The 22864-nt window shown below is 44.2% G+C and overlaps 1 protein-coding gene across 1 annotated transcript in view; it reads right to left on the bottom strand.

The window, feature by feature from the left end:
- Positions 1–22793, bottom strand: part of LOC139371447 (podocalyxin-like protein 2) — a 27660-nt gene extending 4867 nt beyond the window's left edge. The window contains exons 1-8 of the mRNA XM_071111869.1: positions 22595–22793; positions 8652–8792; positions 8309–8470; positions 5514–6466; positions 3561–3635; positions 1521–1677; positions 1220–1281; positions 926–1105 (exon numbers count right to left, since the gene is read on the bottom strand). Of these exons, the coding sequence (XP_070967970.1) occupies positions 926–1105; positions 1220–1281; positions 1521–1677; positions 3561–3635; positions 5514–6466; positions 8309–8470; positions 8652–8792; positions 22595–22625 (1761 nt within the window). The 5' untranslated portion in view covers positions 22626–22793. The remainder of the gene's footprint in view (positions 1–925; positions 1106–1219; positions 1282–1520; positions 1678–3560; positions 3636–5513; positions 6467–8308; positions 8471–8651; positions 8793–22594) is intronic.
- Between the last annotated feature and the right edge of the window lie 71 nt (positions 22794–22864).

The raw sequence follows: 22864 nt of genomic DNA, 5'->3' as shown, positions 1-22864 counted from the left end.
TGAATCAATCAATACCATTTATCAATCAATCAATCAATACCATTTATCAATCAATACCATTTATCTATCAATCAATACCATTAATCAATGAATCAATAAATACCATTTATCAATGAATGAATAAATGAATCAATACCATTTATCAATTAGTCAATACCATTTATCAATCAATCAATCAATACCATTTATCAATCAATGAATGAATCAATCAATCAATACCATTTATCAATCAATCAACCATTTATCAATCAATTAATCAATCAATCAATCAATACCATTTATCAATCAATTAATCAATCAATCAATACCATTTATCAAATAATAACAATCAATCAATCAATACAATTTATCAAATAATAACAATCAATCAATCAATCAATACCATTTATCAAATAATAACAATCAATCAATCAATATAATTTATCAAATAATAACAATCAATCGATCAATAACATTTATCAAATAATAACAATTAATCAATCAATCAATACCATTTATCAATCAATGAATCAATCAATTCAATGTTATTCATTTAGCCCTTCTTTTTTTTTTACAACAACATTGTCACAAAGTGCTTTACAGTAAATCTACAGTAAGTAAATCTACAGTAAATCTACAGTAAGTAAATCTACAGTAAGTAAATCTACAGTAAATCTACAGTAAGTAAGTCTACAGTAAATCTACAGTAAGTAAATCTACAGTAAGTGAATCTACAGTAAATCTACAGTAAGTAAATCTACAGTAAGTAAATCTACAGTAAGTAAATCTACAGTAAGTAAATCTACAGTAAGTAAATCTACAGTAAATCTACAGTAAGTAAATCTACAGTAAGTAAATCTACAGTAAGTAAATCTACAGTAAATCTACAGTAAGTAAATCTACAGTAAATCTACAGTAAGTAAATCTACAGTAAATCTACACCTACCATAGTCTTGATCTTAGGCAGGCGTCTCTGCCAGAAGATATAGATGAGACCAGACGCGATGATGACCACACAGACAGAACCTATGATCACCAGGACCACGAGCAGCTTCCCGTAGTCACTACGAGTCTGACTGGGCCTGGAGTGACAGGTGTTAGCGCTGCTGTAGTTCTGGATACCAATCTGGAACCAGACACACTGAACAGTTCAGTTTCAGTCAGACAGAATCCGTTTATACTTCGGACGGAGACCAGGCCGACCCATTTACAACCTTACATAGAAACAGAAGGATCTCACCTCATGTAAACCTCTCCTGATTTCGCCTAACATTGACAACATATCCTTGGTGGCAATAACTCCTAAAAGACAGTCAGAAATCACACAAACAAATGTTACTAAATAGCACACGAGTGAGCAACCGCATGAGAATACAGTGTTGTGGAGACATCTACGTGTATATATTCATGTCATTTGACAAAGTTTGGCTCGGGATCACATATTTCACAGTATTTCTATGAAACCTAGGTTTGAGAGCTTGACTGCAATGAGAAAGTGGGCCCCAGCTCTCTGGGCCCCAGCTCTCTGATGTATCTGGTACCGTGTTCGTTGGCCAGCGTGACGAGCAGCTGGTGGTCCTGTCTGGTGGGTTTAGAGAGAGAGATGAGCCAGGAGCCCTGAGGACTGTTCATCTTCCTAGAGAAGGTTGTCTCTAGCAGCTCCAAGAGCCGGTCTCCACTCTCCACACGGAACTCATCCTGAACATAAAACACAACAGGAGAGGTCAGAGGTTAACAGTGAAAAAAAACTAAAGGGGGCATCAGGTGACCTGGTTGTTGTCAGATCGATTTGGTTTGTGCTGTAGTTAGCTGTATAGAGGATCCAGCTGAAACAAGGACAAGAGGACAAGGTAGAAACAAACAGACGTACAAAATATGCAACTGTTTAACATACAAAATGGTATTCTGTGGGGAAAAAAAGAGAAGGTTGTGTGGTGATGACTCATGCTGTACGGAATAAATCTGCCTGGAAACTATGCCGTTGAACTAATCATGCTCCTTTGATGCGCTGCTGTTTTGTGGATCGGAGGGTTTCTGTCTTCCTCCCTGCTGGGTACTTGTGATTACTCTGTAGCGGTTGGCGTGACAACCAAAAAGGTCACATTGATTATAATTGCACGGCTTTCTGTTGTTTCCATGGTGACGGAGGGACTCTTGGGTGATGGAGAGGGATGATGTGGGGGGGGTGGAGAGGATTTGATTTAGATTTATTAGGATCCCCATTAGCCGACTCCAATGGCAACAGCTAGTCTTACTGGGGTCCGACACAACAAAAAAGATATTACAGACAAAAGAGGGTGGAGAAGAGGGGGGGTGGGGGTGGAGAGGAGAGGAGAGGAGGGGGGATGAGATGGATGGGGGTGGGGGATGGAGAGGAGAGGGATGAGGGTGGAGAGGAGAGGGGGATGAGGGGTTGAGGGTGGAGGGTGGAAAGGAGGGGGTGAGGGTGAGGGGGGAGAGGAGGGGGTGAGGGTGGAGGGTGGAGAGGAGGGGGTGAGGAGAATGTTGTAAACTGACTGTCAGAGGAAAGAAAGGTCCTGGGTTGCCTCACAGTGAAAGGGCTCCTGGTTGTCTCACAGTGAAAGGGCTCCTGGGTTGTCTCACAGTGAAAGGGCTCCTGGTTGTCTCACAGTGAAAGGGCTCCTGGTTCCCTCACAGTGAAAGGGCTCCTGGTTCCCTCACAGTGAAAGGGCTCCTGGTTTCCTCACAGTGAAAGGGCTCCTGGTTGTCTCACAGTGAAAGGGCTCCTGGGTTGCCTCACAGTGAAAGGGCTCCTGGTTCCCTCACAGTGAAAGGGCTCCTGGTTTCCTCACAGTGAAAGGGCTCCTGGTTGTCTCACAGTGAAAGGGCTCCTGGGTTGTCTCACAGTGAAAGGGCTCCTGGTTGTCTCACAGTGAAAGGGCTCCTGGTTCCCTCACAGTGAAAGGGCTCCTGGTTCCCTCACAGTGAAAGGGCTCCTGGTTTCCTCACAGTGAAAGGGCTCCTGGTTGTCTCACAGTGAAAGGGCTCCTGGGTTGCCTCACAGTGAAAGGGCTCCTGGTTCCCTCACAGTGAAAGGGCTCCTGGTTTCCTCACAGTGAAAGGGCTCCTGGGTGTCTCACAGTGAAAGGGCTCCTGGGTTGTCTCACAGTGAAAGGGCTCCTAGGTTGTCTCACAGTGAAAGGGCTCCTGGGTTGTCTCACAGTGAAAGGGCTCCTGGTTTCCTCACAGTGAAAGGGCTCCTGGTTTCCTCACAGTGAAAGGGCTCCTGGTTCCCTCACAGTGAAAGGGCTCCTGGTTTCCTCACAGTGAAAGGGCTCCTGGGTTGCCTCACAGTGAAGGACAACAATGGAGCTGTCTGGATCTATAGCCTGGTTAGACCAGACTGTACGCTACACACACAAGTGTTCAGGCTGGTTTAACCAGGATACCATCTAATGGCATCCCATCATGCCCTGTTGATTCAATTACACATTTACAAAATCAGAACTTTTCCCAACAAATGATTCTAAGAAACATCAGCAATTACAGTGCTGCAATATTACGGTCCTAAAATATGTTTACGATGTCACCTGGTGGCTAGACACGTTGTGGTTACTCACACAGTCAACGTTGTCTGACATGTTGAGGATGACGTACCCCTTCCCAGCCAGATCGCTCCAGTCCACACAGATCACCTGGTGGTTACATTAAGAGAGGAGGTAAAAGGAAGTTAGTAAGAGACTGTCAAACCAATCAAAAACTTCTAAATATATGGGGCTGAGTGATACACAGTACCATAGTGTGACCGGTCAGGTTCAAACCAGTCTCCTGTGTGCCACAAGAACGCCGAACTGAAGTTTGGTCATTACCTCAGGGGGCTAACAAGTCTTCAAGGAAAGGCTACTCCTCATAGGATCATAGTTTACTGAACCACCTCCTCTACTACATTATAGATTAGACATACTACTGAACCACCTCCTCTACTACATTATAGATTAGACATACTACTGAACCACCCCCTCTACTACATTATAGATTAGACAGACTACTGAACCACCTCCTCTACTACATTATAGATTAGACATACTACTGAACCACCTCAGATACATTAGAGATTAGACATACTACTGAACCACCTCCACTACATTATAGATTAGACATACTACTGAACCTCCTCTACTAGATTAGAGATTAGACATACTGCTGAACCACCTCAGATACATTATAGATTAGACATACTACTGAACCACCCCCTCTACTACATTATAGATTAGACATACTTCTGAACCACCCCCTCTACTACATTATAGATTAGACATACTACTGAACCTCCTCTACTACATTAGAGATTAGACATACTGCTGAACCACCTCAGATACATTATAGATTAGACATACTACTGAACCACCCCCTCTACTACATTATAGATTAGACATACTTCTGAACCACCCCCTCTACTACATTATAGATTAGACATACTACTGAACCACCTCAGATACATTATAGATTAGACATACTACTGAACCACCTCCACCACTACATTAGAGATTAGACATACTACTGAACCACCTCCACTACATTATAGATTAGACATACTACTGAACCTCCTCTACTACATTAGAGATTAGACATACTGCTGAACCACCTCAGATACATTATAGATTAGACATACTACTGAACCACCCCCTCTACTACATTATAGATTAGACATACTTCTGAACCACCCCCTCTACTACATTATAGATTAGACATACTACTGAACCACCTCCTCCGCTACATTAGAGATTAGACATACTACTGAACCACCTCCTCCACTACATTATAGATTATACATACTACTGAACCACCTCCTCCACTACATTATAGATTAGACATACTACTGAACCACCTCCTCTACTACATTATAGATTAGACATACTACTGAACCACCTCCTCCACTACATTAGAGATTAGACATACTACTGAACCACCCCCTCTACTACATTATAGATTAGACATACTACTGAACCACCCCCTCTACTACATTATAGATTAGACATACTACTGAACCTCCTCTACTACATTAGAGATTAGACATACTGCTGAACCACCTCAGATACATTATAGATTAGACATACTACTGAACCACCCCCTCTACTACATTATAGATTAGACATACTTTTGAACCACCCCCTCTACTACATTATAGATTAGACATACTACTGAACCACCTCCACTACATTATAGATTAGACATACTACTGAACCACCTCCTCTACTACATTATAGATTAGACATACTACTGAACCACCTCCTCTACTACATTATAGATTAGACATACTACTGAACCACCTCCTCCGCTACATTATAGATTAGACATACTACTGAACCACCTCCTCCACTACATTATAGATTAGACATACTACTGAACCACCTCCTCCGCTACATTATAGATTAGACATACTACTGAACCACCTCCTCCACTACATTATAGATTAGACATACTACTGAACCACCTCCTCTACTACATTATAGATTAGACATACTACTGAACCACCTCCTCCGCTACATTATAGATTAGACATACTACTGAACCTGCTGTATCTCCTGTGGGAAGTGTGCACCACGGAGGAGCTCTGCCTCCGTTAACAGCTCTTTTCCTCCATGCCTGACCTCCTGCTCCTCCTCATCATGCTTCTTTTCCTCCTCCTGCCTCCTCTCCTTCTCCTGGATCTCCTTCCCAGCGAACATCTCCTCGTCCTCCAGACGGACCGCTGAATCCTCCGTGACATCGACCGTTGGCGCCAGAGACGCCAAGGGGGCTGTGGTCAGGGGAGAGATGTCCCCTCCTCTCCCTGCTCTTCCCGAGTCACTCCTAGGTCTTCCAAGGACCACTGCCTCCTCTTCCTCTTCCTCCTCCTCCTCCTGGTCTTCTGTATGGGTGTTGTCCGACTGGAGAGGCCCAAGGCTGGGGAAGACACCTACCTCTGGGAGGGTTGGTCTGGAGGTGGAGGCATCAGGCTCAGGGGTGGAACTCTCCCTCTCCTCCTCCTCCTCCTCCTCCTCATCTGCTACGTCTACCTCCACTGTGTCTTCAGGAGTTGATTGTGAACCCCCGTACACTGGGACGTATTGTGGGTCTAAGGTGGTTGAGTCTACAGGAACCAGAGGGTCAGCAGCAGGGGTTGTGGGGGTGTTGGAGATTGGGGTGGTGGTGGTGTTGGAGGTGGTGGTGTTGGAGGTGGTGGTGTTGGAGGTGGGGGTGTTGGAGGTGGGGGTGTTGGATGTGGTGGTGTTGGATGTGGTGGTGTTGGATGTGGTGGTGTTGGATGTGGTGGTGTTGGATGTGGTGGTGTTGGAGGTGGTGGTAGGCAGGCTCTGGTTCTGGTCGTAGCCAGCCTCCAGGGGGAGGCCGCCGGACTCTCTCTCCATCTCCCATAGCTCCCGCTCCTGCCTCTCCACCGCATCCTTGAAGGGAGAGGTGTGATTTCCCTGTCTGGGTTCCTCCATAGGAGAGGTGGACGTCTGGGAGAGGGTCTGACTGTAACCTGAGACGAACAAGAAGAAATGGTAGTACTTGACTTTACAGTACAGAGATGACCTGGTATTTACTAGTGCACACAGTCCTAACCTATGATTTATTATAATGAACGCTCCTTAACTCTGTGTAGTGAAATATGTCAGTGTGACTGGGACACATGTATTATCCACAACACAAACAGACTGTCAATCCCTAGTGTTGCTTGATTTACAATAGACTGGGAGGCACCCTCCCCCCCAATACAGTCACACTGAAATATGATGTTCATATAGAACCGATTTCCCAGACATAAATCAAATCCATTTTTATTGGTCACATACACGTGTTTTGCAGATGTTATTGCGGGTGTAACGAAATGCTTGTGTGTCTAGCTCCGACAGTGTAGTAATATCTAACAATTTCACAACATATACCCAATACACACAAATATAAGTAAAGGAATGTAATTAAGAATATATACATTTATGGACGAGCAATGTCAGAGCGGCATAGACTAAGACAGTAGAATAGTGTAGAATACAGTAAATACATATGAGATGAGTAATACATGTATGTAAACATTATTAAAGTGACTAGTGTTCCATTTATTAAAGTGGCCAGTGATTTCAAGTCAATGTATATAGGGCAGCAGCCTAAGGTGCTGTCTCCTGTTATTGACTGATAGGACTATTACTCAGTCATCGGCTTCATCAATAAGTGCATCGATGACGTCGTCTCCACAGTGACCGTACGTACATATCCCAACCAGAAGCCATGGATTACAGGCAACATCCGCATCGAGCTAAAGGCTAGAGCTGCCGCTTTCAAGGACAGGGAGACTAATCCGGACGCTTATAAGAAATCGTCTGCCACACTGGTACCGCAGTGAAACATATCCCCATCCCCGTTCTTCTGCGCAATGCAAGGAATCATACTCAACTCAACTCAAGGAATCATACTCAACTCATGGAATCATACTCAACTCAACTCAGCTCAAGGAATCATACTCAACTCAAGGAATCATACTCAACTCAACTCAAGGAATCATACTCAACTCAACTCAAGGAATCATACTCAACTCAACTCAAGGAATCATACTCAACTCAACTTTCTCTCAGTGCAGACATAATGTAAAATAATTCTGCAGTACCCAGCCTGTATCTAGCCTGTACCCAGCCTTTACCCAGCCTGTACCCAGCCTGTACCCAGCCTGTACCCAGCCTTTACCCAGCCTTTACCCAGTCTGTACCCAGCCTGTACCCAGCCTGTACCCAGCCTGTACCCAGCCTTTACCCAGCCTGTACCCAGCCTGTACCCAGCCTGTACCCAGCCTTTACCCAGCCTGTACCCAGCCTTTACCTAGCCTTTACCCAGCCTGTACCCAGCCTGTACCCAGCCTGTACCCAGCCTGTACCCAGCCTGTACCTAGCCTGTACCCAGCCTGTATCTCGCCTGTACCCAGCCTGTATCTAGCCTGTACCCAGCCTGTACCCAGCCGTTACCCAGCCTTTACCCAGCCTGTACCTAGCCTGTATCTCGCCTGTACCCAGCCTGTATCTCGCCTGTACCCAGCCTGTATCTAGCCTGTACCCAGCCTGTACCCAGCCGTTACCCAGCCGTTACCCAGCCTTTACCCAGCCCACCACAATAAACAGTTCTGGGAATAAATACACCCATCTCAGCAATATCATCTTAATTTATATAGTGTGAGTGGTGGTGAGCATCTAGTGCTGCTGTTTGGGACATATTACCTGCTGCCATATATTAACTCTAAGATCATCCCTGTCCTCTTCTCACGAAAGAGTGGACAAGATATAGCAGGGGAACTCTGATGTCAGACAGAAAGGACATACCACTGTCATATACATACCTCTGAGGGACTTCCTGTCTAGACCAGTGATGTTGACTTGGTCTCTGACATCATCCCAGAGATGAACAGAGGACTGCAGAGGCTTGTTGTCGTCATTGAATAACCCCGAGGACTCCTGTCCCTGGGAGGTTAGGCCTGGTACTGTGGTGGGGCTGCCTGGAACTACAGAGAAGAAGAATACTTATTTACTTTATTGTCCACAAACACTTCGTGGATTATTTTGGGGATTAAATGCCTTGCTCTAGGATGATGATGCTAGGACTATGTCCCCAATAGATTTCCCTGCCGGGCATAGGATTTGAACCAGCGACCCTTTGGTTCCTGGTCCACTACTCTAATGTACCGGTCATCCTCTCCGGCTGCTCCTCCACATCTTGGTCCAGGTCCATGAGGGACAGAGGTGAGGGCTGGGAGGTGGACAGCAAGGTGGGTGGTCCATCACTCAGCAGGGCATCACATGACAGTAGGAAAAACAGTGTGGAGCCTGGAAAGAGAAAAGGAAGGAAATAGAAGAGGAAAGGGAGGAAAGAGAGGAGGAAAGGAAGGAAAGAGAGGAGGAAAGGAAGGAAAGAGAGGAGGAAAGGAAGGAAAGAGAGGAGGAAAGGAAGGAAAGAGAGAAGGAAAGATAGAGAGAGAAGGAAAGAGAGAAAGAAAAATAAATAGGAAAGGAAGGAAAGGAAAGAGAGAATGAAAGAAATAGGAAAGGAAGGAAAGAAGGAAAGAGAGAAGGAAAGAGAGAGAGAGAGAGAGAGAGAGAAAGAAAGAAATAGGAAAGAAAGAGGAAAGGAAGGAAAGAGAGAAGGAAAGAGAGAGAGAAGAAAAGAGAGAAGGAAATAGAGAGAGAGAGAGACAGAGATTTCCATCCATTACTAGGTATCCTTACTAGGTACCAGCTTACGTCGGGCTGTGAAATAAAGCATTACTAAAATAAGATTTACAAAATAAGATATCCTTACAAATAGAGACTCCAGTCAGGGACTGTTATCCCTGCTACCACAAGGCAAGCGGTACCGGAGCTCCAAGTCTAGGACCAAAAGGCTCCTCAACAGATTCTACCCCCAAGCCATTGGACTGATGAACAATTCATACAAATCGCCATCGGACAATTTACATTGCATGTGACAGATGGATATTAAGTTACTAAGTACTTGAGTGACACCTGTCAGTCTTTGACCTGTTAAGGAATGTGCTCCTGTCTGGTCCCAGTTTTAACCACAAATGGCTTAATACAGTCTAGAGTCCAATCAGCTTAATTCCACACTGTTTGAATATGTTGAACTATGAGCTCACACTGGGCTAAGCTCCCCTGTGGCTCCGTCACCAACCACATGACAAGAAGACTGAGATTCATTCCTTGTTCTCAAAATACATTTCCCATCCTAGCCATGGCTTTCTAAATGCTGAGTCACAGAGCCTTGCAGTTACTGTAGATAAGTAAGTCTGGCTCCTCTTTGACCAGGACAGTGAGGTCACAGATACATGGCAGAAAGCATCACCAAGACAAAGGTTTAGGCTATTCCTTATTCCCAAAACACACTTTCCAGGCTGTGGCTTTCTTTATGCAGAGTCACAGAGGCTTGTCGTTAGATAAGGACACGCCTTTACAGCTGGCATGGCTTCTATCACTGATTCAAACTCAAACACATCTCTGTTCTCTTCCTGGGTTGGTTCTGTCTGTCTGTCAGCTCTACAAACACATCCCTGTTCTCTTCCTGGTGTCTGTCTGTCTGTCGGCTCTACAAACACATATCTGTTCTCTTCCTGGGTTGGTTCTGTCTGTCTGTCAGCTCTACAAACACACCCCTGTTCTCTTCCTGGTGTCTGTCTGTCTGTCAGCTCTACAAACACATATCTGTTCTCTTCCTGGTGTCTGTCTGTCTGTCGGCTCTACAAACACATCTCTGTTCTCTTCCTGGGTTGGTTCTGTCTGTCTGTCGGCTCTACAAACACATCTCTGTTCTCTTCCTGGTGTCTGTCTGTCTGTCGGCTCTACAAGCACATCTCTGTTCTCTTCCTGGGTTGGTTCTGTCTGTCTGTCTGTCTGTCGGCTCTACAAACACATCTCTGTTCTCTTCCTGGGTTGGTTCTGTCTGTCTGTCTGTCGGCTCTACAAACATCTCTGTTCTCTTCCTGGGTTGGTTCTGTCTGTCTGTCTGTCGGCTCTACAAACACATCCCTGTTCTCTTCCTGGGTTGGTTCTGTCTGTCTGTCTGTCGGCTCTACAAACACATCCCTGTTCTCTTCCTGGGTTGGTTCTGTCTGTCTGTCTGTCGGCTCTACAAACACATCCCTGTTCTCTTCCTGGGTTGGTTCTGTCTGTCTGTCTGTCGGCTACAAACACATCCCTGTTCTCTTCCTGGGTTGGTTCTGTCTGTCTGTCGGCTCTTCAAACACATCTCTGTTCTCTTCCTGGGTTGGTTCTGTCTGTCGGCTCTTCAAACACATCTCTGTTCTCTTCCTGGGTTGGTTCTGTCTGTCTGTCGGCTCTACAAACACATCTCTGTTCTCTTCCTGGTGTCTGTCTGTCTGTCGGCTCTACAAGCACATCTCTGTTCTCTTCCTGGGTTGGTTCTGTCTGTCTGTCTGTCTGTCGGCTCTACAAACACATCTCTGTTCTCTTCCTGGGTTGGTTCTGTCTGTCTGTCTGTCGGCTCTACAAACACATCTCTGTTCTCTTCCTGGGTTGGTTCTGTCTGTCTGTCTGTCGGCTCTACAAACACATCTCTGTTCTCTTCCTGGGTTGGTTCTGTCTGTCTGTCTGTCGGCTCTACAAACACATCCCTGTTCTCTTCCTGGGTTGGTTCTGTCTGTCTGTCTGTCGGCTCTACAAACACATCCCTGTTCTCTTCCTGGGTTGGTTCTGTCTGTCTGTCTGTCGGCTCTACAAACACATCCCTGTTCTCTTCCTGGGTTGGTTCTGTCTGTCTGTCTGTCGGCTACAAACACATCCCTGTTCTCTTCCTGGGTTGGTTCTGTCTGTCTGTCGGCTCTTCAAACACATCTCTGTTCTCTTCCTGGGTTGGTTCTGTCTGTCGGCTCTTCAAACACATCTCTGTTCTCTTCCTGGGTTGGTTCTGTCTGTCTGTCAGCTCTACAAACACATCCCTGTTCTCTTCCTGGGTTGGTTCTGTATGTCTGTCTGTCGGCTCTACAAACACATCTCTGTTCTCTTCCTGGGTTGGCTCTGTCTGTCCGTCTGTCGGCTACAAACACATCCCTGTTCTCTTCCTGGGTTGGTTCTGTCTGTCTGTCGGCTCTACAAACACATCCCTGGGGTGGAGAGGATTTGATTTAGATTTATTAGGATCCCCATTAGCCGACTCTAATGGCAACAGCTAGTCTTACTGGGGTCTGACACAACAAAAAAGATATTACAGACAAAAGAGGATGGAGAAGAGGGGGGGTGGGGGTGGAGAGGAGTGGGGATGAGATGGATGGGGGTGGGGGATGGAGAGGAGAGGGATGAGGGTGGAGAGGAGGGGGGGATGAGGGGTTGAGGGTGGGGGGGTGGAGAGGAGGGGGTGAGGGTGGAGGGTGGAAAGGAGGGGGTGAGGGTGAGGGGGGAGAAGAGGGGGTGAGGGTGGAGGGTGGAGAGGAGGGGGTGAGGAGAATGTTGTAAACTGACTGTCAGAGGAAAAAAAATATTGAAAAATATTGAATTTCGCCTACTACTATAGCTCATAGATACACATGAAATAACACATTCATAAATGCCAAAAAAGACAGTTCAAAAATCTATCATAAGGAATGAGGGTTTTGTAATAAGTGTCTGTCCTATATCTAGGAGATATAAGAAAGCTCACAAAATATTTGTGGTTTTTTTGGAAACATATTTAACCCCTTATATTTGTTAGCACGAAACTACCTCCAGACTTCCATTCATTCATATGGGTTAACTTCCAAACTCGTAGAGCAGAACGGAGAACACTATTGTCTTATTGAGAGTCTTATCTTTCTATAGAGAGGTCAGTCATAGGCCTTCCGAGTGGTGCAGTGGTCTAAGGCATTCCATTGTAGTGCTTGAGTTGTCACTGCCAACCTGGGTTCAATCCCAGGCTGTGTCACAGCCGTGCGTGACCGGGCGACCCATGAGGAGGCGCACAATTGGCCCAGCGTCATCCGTTTTACATTTTCTGCATTGCCGGAAAGTTATCCTGCAACAGGCTGATCAAATTAAGATCCTCCTCTGAGTCCCCAGAACTTCTGGTGTGACTAACTGGGTTTGAACCTGTGTCTCAACCATGAGGCTGTGTTAGCGCGCCGAACTAAAGGCTGAAGCTCAGGGAGCTAACACAAGTCTTCCGGCAGGTCTCAGGCAATGTAAGGAATCATGGGAACGTGTTTCACTGAACCACATACTGGCCAACTATTATAGTACTGGTCTGGTTGTGTACTCTCTGAGTTTCCACATGGCTGTCTGCGTCTAACCTTGGGTACGTCCTAATGACACCTCAATTACCTATACAGTGCACTACTTTAGAGCAGGGCCCATAGGGAAAAGAGGCCCTTTTTTCACCAAGGGGCTGACGCAATAATGTGATCTACATCTAGCTTCAAGGACAAGACTAGGACATATGTATTCTACATCTAGCTTCAAAATCAAGACTAGGAGATATGTTTTCTACATCTAGCTTCAAGGTCAAGACTAGGAGATATGTATTCTACATCTAGCTTCAGGGACAAGACTAGGAGATATGTATTCTACATCTAGCTTCAAGGACAAGACTAGGATATATGTATTCTACATCTAGCTTCAAGGTCAAGACTAGGAGATATGTATTCTACATCTAGCTTCAAGGACAAGACTAGGAGATATGTATTCTACATCTAGCTTCAAGGACAAGACTAGGAGATATGTATTCTACATCTAGCTTCAAGGTCAAGACTTGGACAGCTGTATTCTATATCTAGCTTCAAGGTCAAGACTTGGACATCACCCAGGACTGAGACAAAACTTTACTTTGAATGCCACTTCATTGACCCATGACAGATAGAAAGGCTAAGTACTACTGACCATAATAATTCATACTCACACAACAACAACAACAAGAGCAACAACAACAAGAGCAACAACAACAAGAGCAACAACAACAACAAGAGCAACAACAACAACAAGAGCAACAACAAGCGCAACAACAACAACAAGAGCAACTACAACAAGACACTAAGTCATACCAAACAGATACCAGAAAACTGTTTATTTGACTTGGAACAGGATCTATGGAGGATCCCAGATTGTGATAAATATTCATTCCACAGTAAATCCAATGATTTCCTTCCCTGACATCTCTCTGTTGCAGGCCAACTTCCTGTGTAGCTATTGTTGCTCCTTGTGTTATGTAGCAGCCCTTTGCAGGGAAATCATTTGGTTCTTTGCTCTCCTGCTGAGATCTGGAAGGGGCAATGTTGTTAAAACCTCTTGAAGCTAGTATTTTGATGTTTGGATAAAAAATGTTCCCAAAGTAAACTGCCTATTTCTCAGGCCCAGAAGCTAGAATATGCATATAATTGACAGATTAGGATAGAAAACACTCTATAGTTTCCAAAACTGTCAAAATATTATCTGTGAGTATAACAGAACTGATATTACAGGCGAAAACCTGAGGAAAATCCAACCAGGAAGTGATGTTTTTCTGAAACTACTCTGTTCCATTGCAAGCCTATCCTCCATTTAAAGGGATATCAACCAGATTCCTTTCCGTATGGCTTACACAGGGTGTGAACAGTCTTTAGACATAGTTTCAAGCTTTTACTCTGAAAAATGAGCGAGAATGATCACATCGCGTCAGTGGATAGCCAGATGTCCTTAGATTTGTTCATGAGCGTGCCACTGGAGCGAGACCTTTTCTTTCTCTCTTGTATTGAAAAGTTTACCGTCCGGTTGAAATATTATCGATTATTCATTGTAAAAACAACCTGAGGATTGATTATAAAAAAAACGTTTGACATGTTTCTACGAACTTTACGGATACTATTTGGAATTTTCGTCTGCCCATCGTGACCTGCACGACCCTGTGGATTACTCAACAAAACGTGCCAACCAAATTGAGGTTTTTGGATATAAAGAGAATCTTTATGGAAAACAACAAACATTTATTAAGAAACTGGAAGTCTCGTGAGTGCAAAAATACGAAGATCATCAAAGGTAAGCGATTAATTTAATTGCTTTTCTGACTTTCGTGACCAATCTACTTTGCTGCTAGCTGTTTGTAATGTTTTGTCTGCTGGGAGCTGTCCTCACATAATCGCATGGTTTGCTTTCACCCTAAAGCTTTTTTGAAATCTGACACGCCAGGTGGATTAACAACAAGCTAAGCTGTGTTCTGGTATATTGCATTTGTGATTCCATGAAAATGTAATATTTTTTGTAATTTAATTAGAATTCCCCCGGATGTTGACGAAAATGATCCTGCTAAAGGGATCGGTGCTCCAAGAGGTTTTAACCATCTGGTCTGGGCCTAAGGAACCACGTCCTTCAAATGTGCACTGCACTCACAGGCACTGCACCACACTGGGCATTGACTGTGTGATTCTTGTGTGTGTGTGTGTGTGTGTGTGTCTCAGCTACTTTGTTATCTCTATCTCAGGATTTCCAACGTCGTCTTCTTCATGGGGGTCAATATATTGATTAAAGACTATTATTCTCTGCTCTCAATAGTTTCCAGGATGCTGCTGTATGTGCACTCACTCACAATCCCTGCATCCCATTGGACATAATTCACATCCTTCACAATCCCTGCATCCCATTGGACATCCTTCACAATCCCTGCATCCCATTGGACATATATCACATCCTTCACAATCCCTGCATCCCATTGGACATCCTTCACAATCCCTGCATCCCATTGGACATCCTTCACAATCCCTGCATCCCATTGGACATATATCACATCCTTCACAATCCCTGCATCCCATTGGAGATCCTTCACAATCCCTGCATCCCATTGGACATCCTTCACAATCCCTGCATCCCATTGGACATCCTTCACATCCTTCACAATCCCTGCATCCCATTGGACATCCTTCACATCCTTCACAATCCCTGCATCCCATTGGACATCCTTCACATCCTTCACAATCCCTGCATCCCATTGGACATCATTCACATCCTTCACAATCCCTGCATCCCATTGGACATCCTTCACAATCCCTGCATCCCATTGGACATCCTTCACAATCCCTGCATCCCATTGGACATCCTTCACATCCTTCACAATCCCTGCATCCCATTGGACATCCTTCACAATCCCTGCATCCCATTGGACATCCTTCACAATCCCTGCATCCCATTGGACATATATCACATCCTTCACAATCCCTGCATCCCATTGGACATCCTTCACAATCCCTGCATCCCATTGGACATCCTTCACAATCCCTGCATCCCATTGGACATATATCACATCCTTCACAATCCCTGCATCCCATTGGAGATCCTTCACAATCCCTGCATCCCATTGGACATCCTTCACAATCCCTGCATCCCATTGGACATCCTTCACATCCTTCACAATCCCTGCATCCCATTGGACATCCTTCACATCCTTCACAATCCCTGCATCCCATTGGACATCCTTCACATCCTTCACAATCCCTGCATCCCATTGGACATCATTCACATCCTTCACAATCCCTGCATCCCATTGGACATCCTTCACAATCCCTGCATCCCATTGGACATCCTTCACAATCCCTGCATCCCATTGGACATCCTTCACATCCTTCACAATCCCTGCATCCCATTGGACATCCTTCACAATCCCTGCATCCCATTGGACATCCTTCACAATCCCTGCATCCCATTGGACATCCTTCACAATCCCTGCATCCCATTGGACATCCTTCACAATCCCTGCATCCCATTGGACATCCTTCACAATCCCTGCATCCCATTGGACATCCTTCACAATCCCTGCATCCCATTGGACATCCTTCACAATCCCTGCATCCCATTGGACATCCTTCACAATCCCTGCATCCCATTGGACATCCTTCACAATCACTGCATCCCATTGGACATCCTTCACAATCCCTGCATCCCATTGGACATCATTCACATCCTTCACAATCCCTGCATCCCATTGGACATCCTTCACAATCCCTGCATCCCATTGGACATCTATCACATCCTTCACAATCCCTGCATCCCATTGGACATCATTCACAATCACTGCATCCCATTGGACTTGACATTGATTGTGTGATTCTTCATCTTTAACCCATGTCATATGCATCTTTAGCCAATGGTGTATAGCTGATTGTTCTGAAGAGTTATCTCAGGACTTCCACTGTCGTCTTCTATCTCCTTCTTCTACCCAATCAGAAGGGTGATGTACATCTGATGGGGGTCAATACCATGATGAATGGCTATTCAACCAGCCGAGAATACTGTCCAATAGGATGATAGGAGAATGGGCAGCAGACAGAGGTTAGTGGACTTTGCAGCACTGCATTGGCAGATAGGGAGCTTTAAAGGGTAGATATTATGATGACCGTAACCCTTCACATGGGCACTCAATCACTGCAACACACCACACTGGACATTGACTGTATGCCTCTTCATAATTATCTTTAGCCAAAGCGCGGGTACGTACACTACAGGTCAAAGGTTTTAGAACAACAACTCATTCAAGGGTTATTCTTTATTTTCATTAAACTATTGTCTACATTGTAGAATAATAGTGAAGACATCAAAACTATGAAATAACACATATGGAATCATGTAGGAACCAAGGAAAACGTGTTAAACAAATCAAAATATATTTTATATTTGAGATTCTTCAAATAGCCACGCTTTGCCTTGATGACAGCTTTGCACACTCTTTGGCATTCTCTCAACCAGCTTCGCCTGGAATGCTTTTCCAACAGTCTTGAAGGAGTTCCAACATATGCTGAGCACTTGTTGGCTGCTTTTCCTTCACTCTACGTTCCGACTCATCCCAAACCATCTCAATTTGATTGAAGTTGGTTGATTGTGGAGGCCAGGTCATCTGATGCAGCACTCTCCTTCTTGGTCAAATAGCCCTTACACAGCCTGGAGGTGTGTTGGGTCATTGTCCTGTTGAAAAACAAATGATAGTCCCACTAAGCCCAAACCCGATGGGATGGTGTATCACTGCAGAATGCTGTAGTAGCCATGCTGGTTAAGTGCGCCTTGAATTCTAAATAAATCACAGACAGTGTCACCAGCAAAGCACACCCACATCATAACACCTCCTCCGCCATGCTTTACAGTGGGAAATAAACATGCAGAGATCATCCGTTCACCCACACAGCGTCTAACAAAGACACGGCGGTTGGAACCAAACATCTCCAATTTGAACTCCGGACTAAAAGGGCAAATTTCCACCAGTCTAATGTCCTCTGCTCGTGTTTCTTGGCCCAATCAAGTCTCTTTTTCTTATTGGTGTCCATTAGTAGTGGTTTCTTTGCAGCAATTCAACCATGAAGGCCTGATTCACACAGTCTCCTCTGAACAGTTGATGTTGAGATGTGTCTGTTACTTAAACTCTGTGAAGCATTTATTTGGGCTGCAATTTCTGTAACTCTAATGAACTTATCCTCTGCAGCAGAGGTAACTCTGGGTCTTCCATTCCTGTGGCGGTCCTCACGAGAGCCAGTTTCATCATAGCGCCTGATGGTTTTTGCAACTGCACTTGAAGAACATTTCAAAGTTCTTGACATTTTCCGGATAGACTGACCTTCATGTCTTAAAAGTAATGATGGACTGTCGTTTCTCTTTGGTTATTTGAGCTGTTCTTGTCATAATATGGACTTGGTCTTATACCAAATAGGGCTATCTTCTGTAAACCAACCCTTCCTTGTCACAACACAAATGATTGGCTCAAATGCATTAAGAAGGAAAGAAATTCCACAAATTACCTTTTAAGAAGGCACACCTGTTAATTGAAATGCATTCCAGGTGACTACCTCGTGAAGCTGGTTGAGAGAATGCCAAGAGTGTGCAAAGCTGTCATCAAGGCAAAGGGTGGCTATTGGAAGAATCTCATTTGTTTAACATTTTTTGGTTACTACATGATTCCATATGTGTTATATCATAGTTTTGATGTCTTCACAATTATTGTACAATGTAGAAAATAGTTTTAAAAAATAAAGAAAAACCCTTGAATGAGTAGGTGTTCTAAAACTTTTGACCGGTAGTATAAACTCTGTGTGTGTGATTCACACAAGTGCTTCGGCTGCTTCATCTCTATAGCATGCTCTCTATCTCCTTATATCCATATCATTCCACATCAGTGATCAATCACTTACCTGTCCTGCTAAGTACATTCATGAGGGTCAATAGTATGATTAATGACTATTCTACCTGCTTTGAATGGGTTCCAGGATGCTGCTGTGTCCTGTAGGAGGATGGCAGGGCTACAGACAGAGGGATGTTGACTTTGCAGCACTGTGTAGGCAGCTTTAGCTGTGGGTAGTAGTGAAATGCATAGTGCCTGTTCTCTGGCTGCCTACAGTGTACATTTCTCACAGCAGAAAACTGTTGAAAGTGAACAGGCTGCGATTAGCAGGTTTATATGTGTATACAGTGCATTCGGAAAGTATTTAGACTTCTTGACTTTTTCCACATTTTGTTACGTTAAGGCCTTATTCTAAAATTGATTACATTAATGTTTTTCCTCATCAATCTACACACAAACCCTATAATGACATCTCAATACCACATAATGACATCACAATACCCCATAATGACATCACAATTCCCCATAATGACATCACAATTCCCTATAATGACATCACAATTCCCCATAATGACATCACAATTCCCCATAATGACATCACAATTCCCCATAATGACAAAGAGAAAATAGTTTTTTTTATTCAGACCCTTTGCTAAGAGACTTGCAATTTAGCTCAGGTGCATCCTGTTTCCATTGACCTTCCTTGAGATGTTTCTGTAACGAGTGGAGTCCACCTGTGGTAAATTGATTGGACATGATTTGGAAAGGCACACACCTGTCGATATAATGTCCCACAGTTGACAGTGCATGTCAGAGCAAAAACCAAGCCAGGAAGTCGAAGGAATTGTCCGTAGAGCTCCGAGACAGGATTGTGTCGAGGTACAGATCTGGGGAAGGGTACCAAAGCATTTCTGCAGCATTGAAGGTCCCCTAGAACACAGTGGCCTCCATCATTCTTAAATGGAAGAAGTTTGGAACCACCAAGACTCTTCCTAGAGCTGGCTGCCCGGCCAAACTGAGCAATCGGGGGAGAAGAGCCTTGGTGGTTCCAAACTTCTTCTATTTAAGAATGATGGAGGCCACTGTGTTCTAGGGGACCTTCAATGGTGACCAAGAACCCGATGGTCACTCTGACAGAGCTCTAAAGTTCCTCTGTGGAGATGGGAGAACCTTCCAGAAGGACAACCATCTCTGCAGCACTCCACCAATCAGGCCATTATGGTAGAGTGGCCATACAGAAGCCACTCCTCAGTAAAAGGCTCATGACATCCCGCTTGGAGTTTGCCAAAAGGCATCTAAAGACTCTCAGACCATGAGAAACAAGATTCTCTGGTCTGATGAAACCAAGATTGAACTCTTTCGCCTGAATGCCGAAGCATCACATCTGGAGGAAACCTGACACCATCCCTACCGTGAAGCATGGTGGTGGCAGCACCATGCTGTGGGAATGTTTTTTCAGCGGCAGGGACTGGGAGACTAGTCAAGATCGAGGGAAAGATGAACAGAGCAAAGTACAGAGAGATCCTAGATGAAAACCTGCTCCAGAGCATTCAGGACCTCAGACTGGGGTGAAGGTTCACCCTTCTAACAGGATAACGACCCTAAGCACACAGCCAAGACAACATAGCAGTGGCTTCAGGACAAGTTTCAGAATGACCTTGAGTGGCCCAGCCAGACCCCGGACTTAAAACCGAACTAACGTCTCTGGAGAGACCTGAAAATAGCTGTACAGCGACGCTCCCCATCCAACCTGACAGAGCTTGAGAGGATCTACAGAGAAGATTGGGAGAAACTCCCCAAATTCAGGTATGCCAAGCTTGTAGCATCATACCCAAGAACATTCGAGGCTGTAATCACTGCCAAAGGTGCTTCGACAAAGTACTGAGTAAAAGGTCTGAATACTTATGTAAATGTGATATTTGTATTTTATTGATTTATTTATTTATACTATTGCTAAAATCTCAAACCTGTTTTTGCTTTGTCATTGTGGGGTATTGTGTGTAGATTGATGAGGAAAAAAACAATTGAATCCATTTTAGAATATGGCTGTTACGTTAAAAATATGTGGTGAAAGTCAGAGGATCTGAATACTTTCCAAATGTAATAATCACTGAGAAACAATCACGGTTTTGGATATTGAATCCTTCCTGATGTCGTGAGCCAGCCAGCCAGCCAGCGCAGTGGAAAGCATTGTGTTGAAGTAAACACATTTCGCAGAGCCAGTGGAGGGAGGGAGTTTCAGAAAAGCCTATAGGCTACTGTACCGAAGTGCTGTCCTTGTTCTTTTGTGCCTGCATAGTGCTTAAAACAGATGTCAGCACTACCGTAAATGTCAGCACTACTGTAAATGTCAGCACTACTGTAAATGTCAGCACTGGACCAATAGAGCGACAAGGTAATATTCTCATTGGCTGTTATGGAAATAGGACAGAAAATAATACAATCCCCTCATAAAAAACGATGAAGTTGGTAAATGATTTCCCTGAGTCTGGATGTGGTGAAAGGATATAGAAAAAGGGTGTAGCCTGGTTCCATACCAACTCCTCTGACTACCGCTTTCATTGAACCATAAGGAGACTCCTCTGACTACCGCTTTCATTGAACCATAAGGAGACTCCTCTGACTACCGCTTTCATTGAACCATAAGGAGACTCCTCTGACTACCATTTTCATTGAACCATAAGGAGACTCCTCTGACTACCATTTTCATTGAACCATAAGGAGGCTCCTCTGACTACTGTTTTCATTGAACCATAAGGAGACTCCTCTGACTACCGCTTTCATTGAACCATAAGGAGACTCCTCTGACTACCGTTTTCATTGAACCATAAGGAGGCTCCTCTGACTACTGTTTTCATTGAACCATAAGGAGACTCCTCTGACTACTGTTTTCATTGAACCATAAGGAGACTCCTCTGACTACCGTTTTCATTGAACCATAAGGAGACTCCTCTGACTACCGTTTTTATTGAACACAAGTAGACTCCTCTGACTACCGTTTTCATTGAACCATACAATACAAGGAGTTGGCTAGAGCACTGAGTGGCAACACTAATTAGTGGCCTCTGTTGTGATGGTTTACAATGTTCCATGCAATCAATATCTGTCAGGCACAGTGTCACTACAATTAAACTATGGGTTGAGGGGGTTGAGTGGTAAAGCCACTTAACTCAGAAGGAAAACACGTGCTCCACTGACTGTCAAGATAAATGTGTGTGCTCTCTAGTAACGGGATAACTTCCAACCCGGTTTGACTGTGCTGTGCTCGTTGTGTCCAGTATAATGACTAGCCTGTAGGAACTTCATTACAGCCTACATATAACTGGTTTTCCTTAGATAATCCATTCTAGATCTAAACAATCCAGCTCCTCGTGAGTTGGGTGTTGCTTCTCAACTGTCTGAGGACAGACAGACTTGTTTGTCTAGGCTGTGTACTACACAGGAACAGGAAAACATTGGTACTGCACTGTAAACTATCATATTTATTGTTTTGACATCTATTTTAAAATCTGAATCATCTCATGATGTCAGATTAACAAAAAGAAAAACAATCCTATATTTTAAAACACGCTGGTTTCATGTTTAAACACAGGTCTAATTGAATTCACTACTGCACCAATCAGTGGGTCCACTTTTATAATTAGCCTCACAATGAGTCACATTCAACATTCTCTTCTTTTCAAGTAGGAGATATGACAGAGCATAACTACATGGGTTTTCTTTGGATACATACAGGCCTCCCTTTGTTGGGCAACAGACTTATGATGACAATTTTATGCATCTGTGAATATTGCATTGGAAAACACGGCGTGTGATTTATGATTGCTGCAGAAACGCACTCAGTGAGACATATTGAGCTTTTGTTGATGATTCATAGTAGGAAGATGATCCTGTTAGAAAACACGAATAACCATTTAAACAATTACAAATTATATAATTTTTTGTATCAATGTTTCAACAACCAAGCAATATTCAATTGAAAGAGACGGAGCGCGTAGTTTACATTGATTTGGGCTATCATGCGACACCAATAACAGTAACTACACTACAGTAGCGGACCTGCCATAATAAAAACAAGACTTACCGAATAAAAGCGGGCGAAGCAGGCCTGCCATGACTGCAGCAAAAACAATTCCACACTATTTAGAACTGTTGTTGTTCGTTGTTTTTCAGCTGTAGCGGGCGGAGAGAACGCACCTCATCGCATACTGGCTGGTTAAGAAAAACGCTAAGCGTGATAAGCGTCTGAACTTGGATGCTCCGGTTCACGATTATCTGCGTCTCTCTCAGCGCTATGTGTGTGTGGAGACAGGCTAGCACTGACAGATGCTGCCACTATGGTGCTTTCAATACA

Source organism: Oncorhynchus clarkii, chromosome 17 (genome assembly GCF_045791955.1).
Source record: "Oncorhynchus clarkii lewisi isolate Uvic-CL-2024 chromosome 17, UVic_Ocla_1.0, whole genome shotgun sequence".
NCBI classification, from domain to species: Eukaryota; Metazoa; Chordata; class Actinopteri; order Salmoniformes; family Salmonidae; genus Oncorhynchus; species Oncorhynchus clarkii.
Note: the sequence above shows the minus strand (reverse complement) of the source record. Positions and strands in the feature narration are given on the sequence as shown.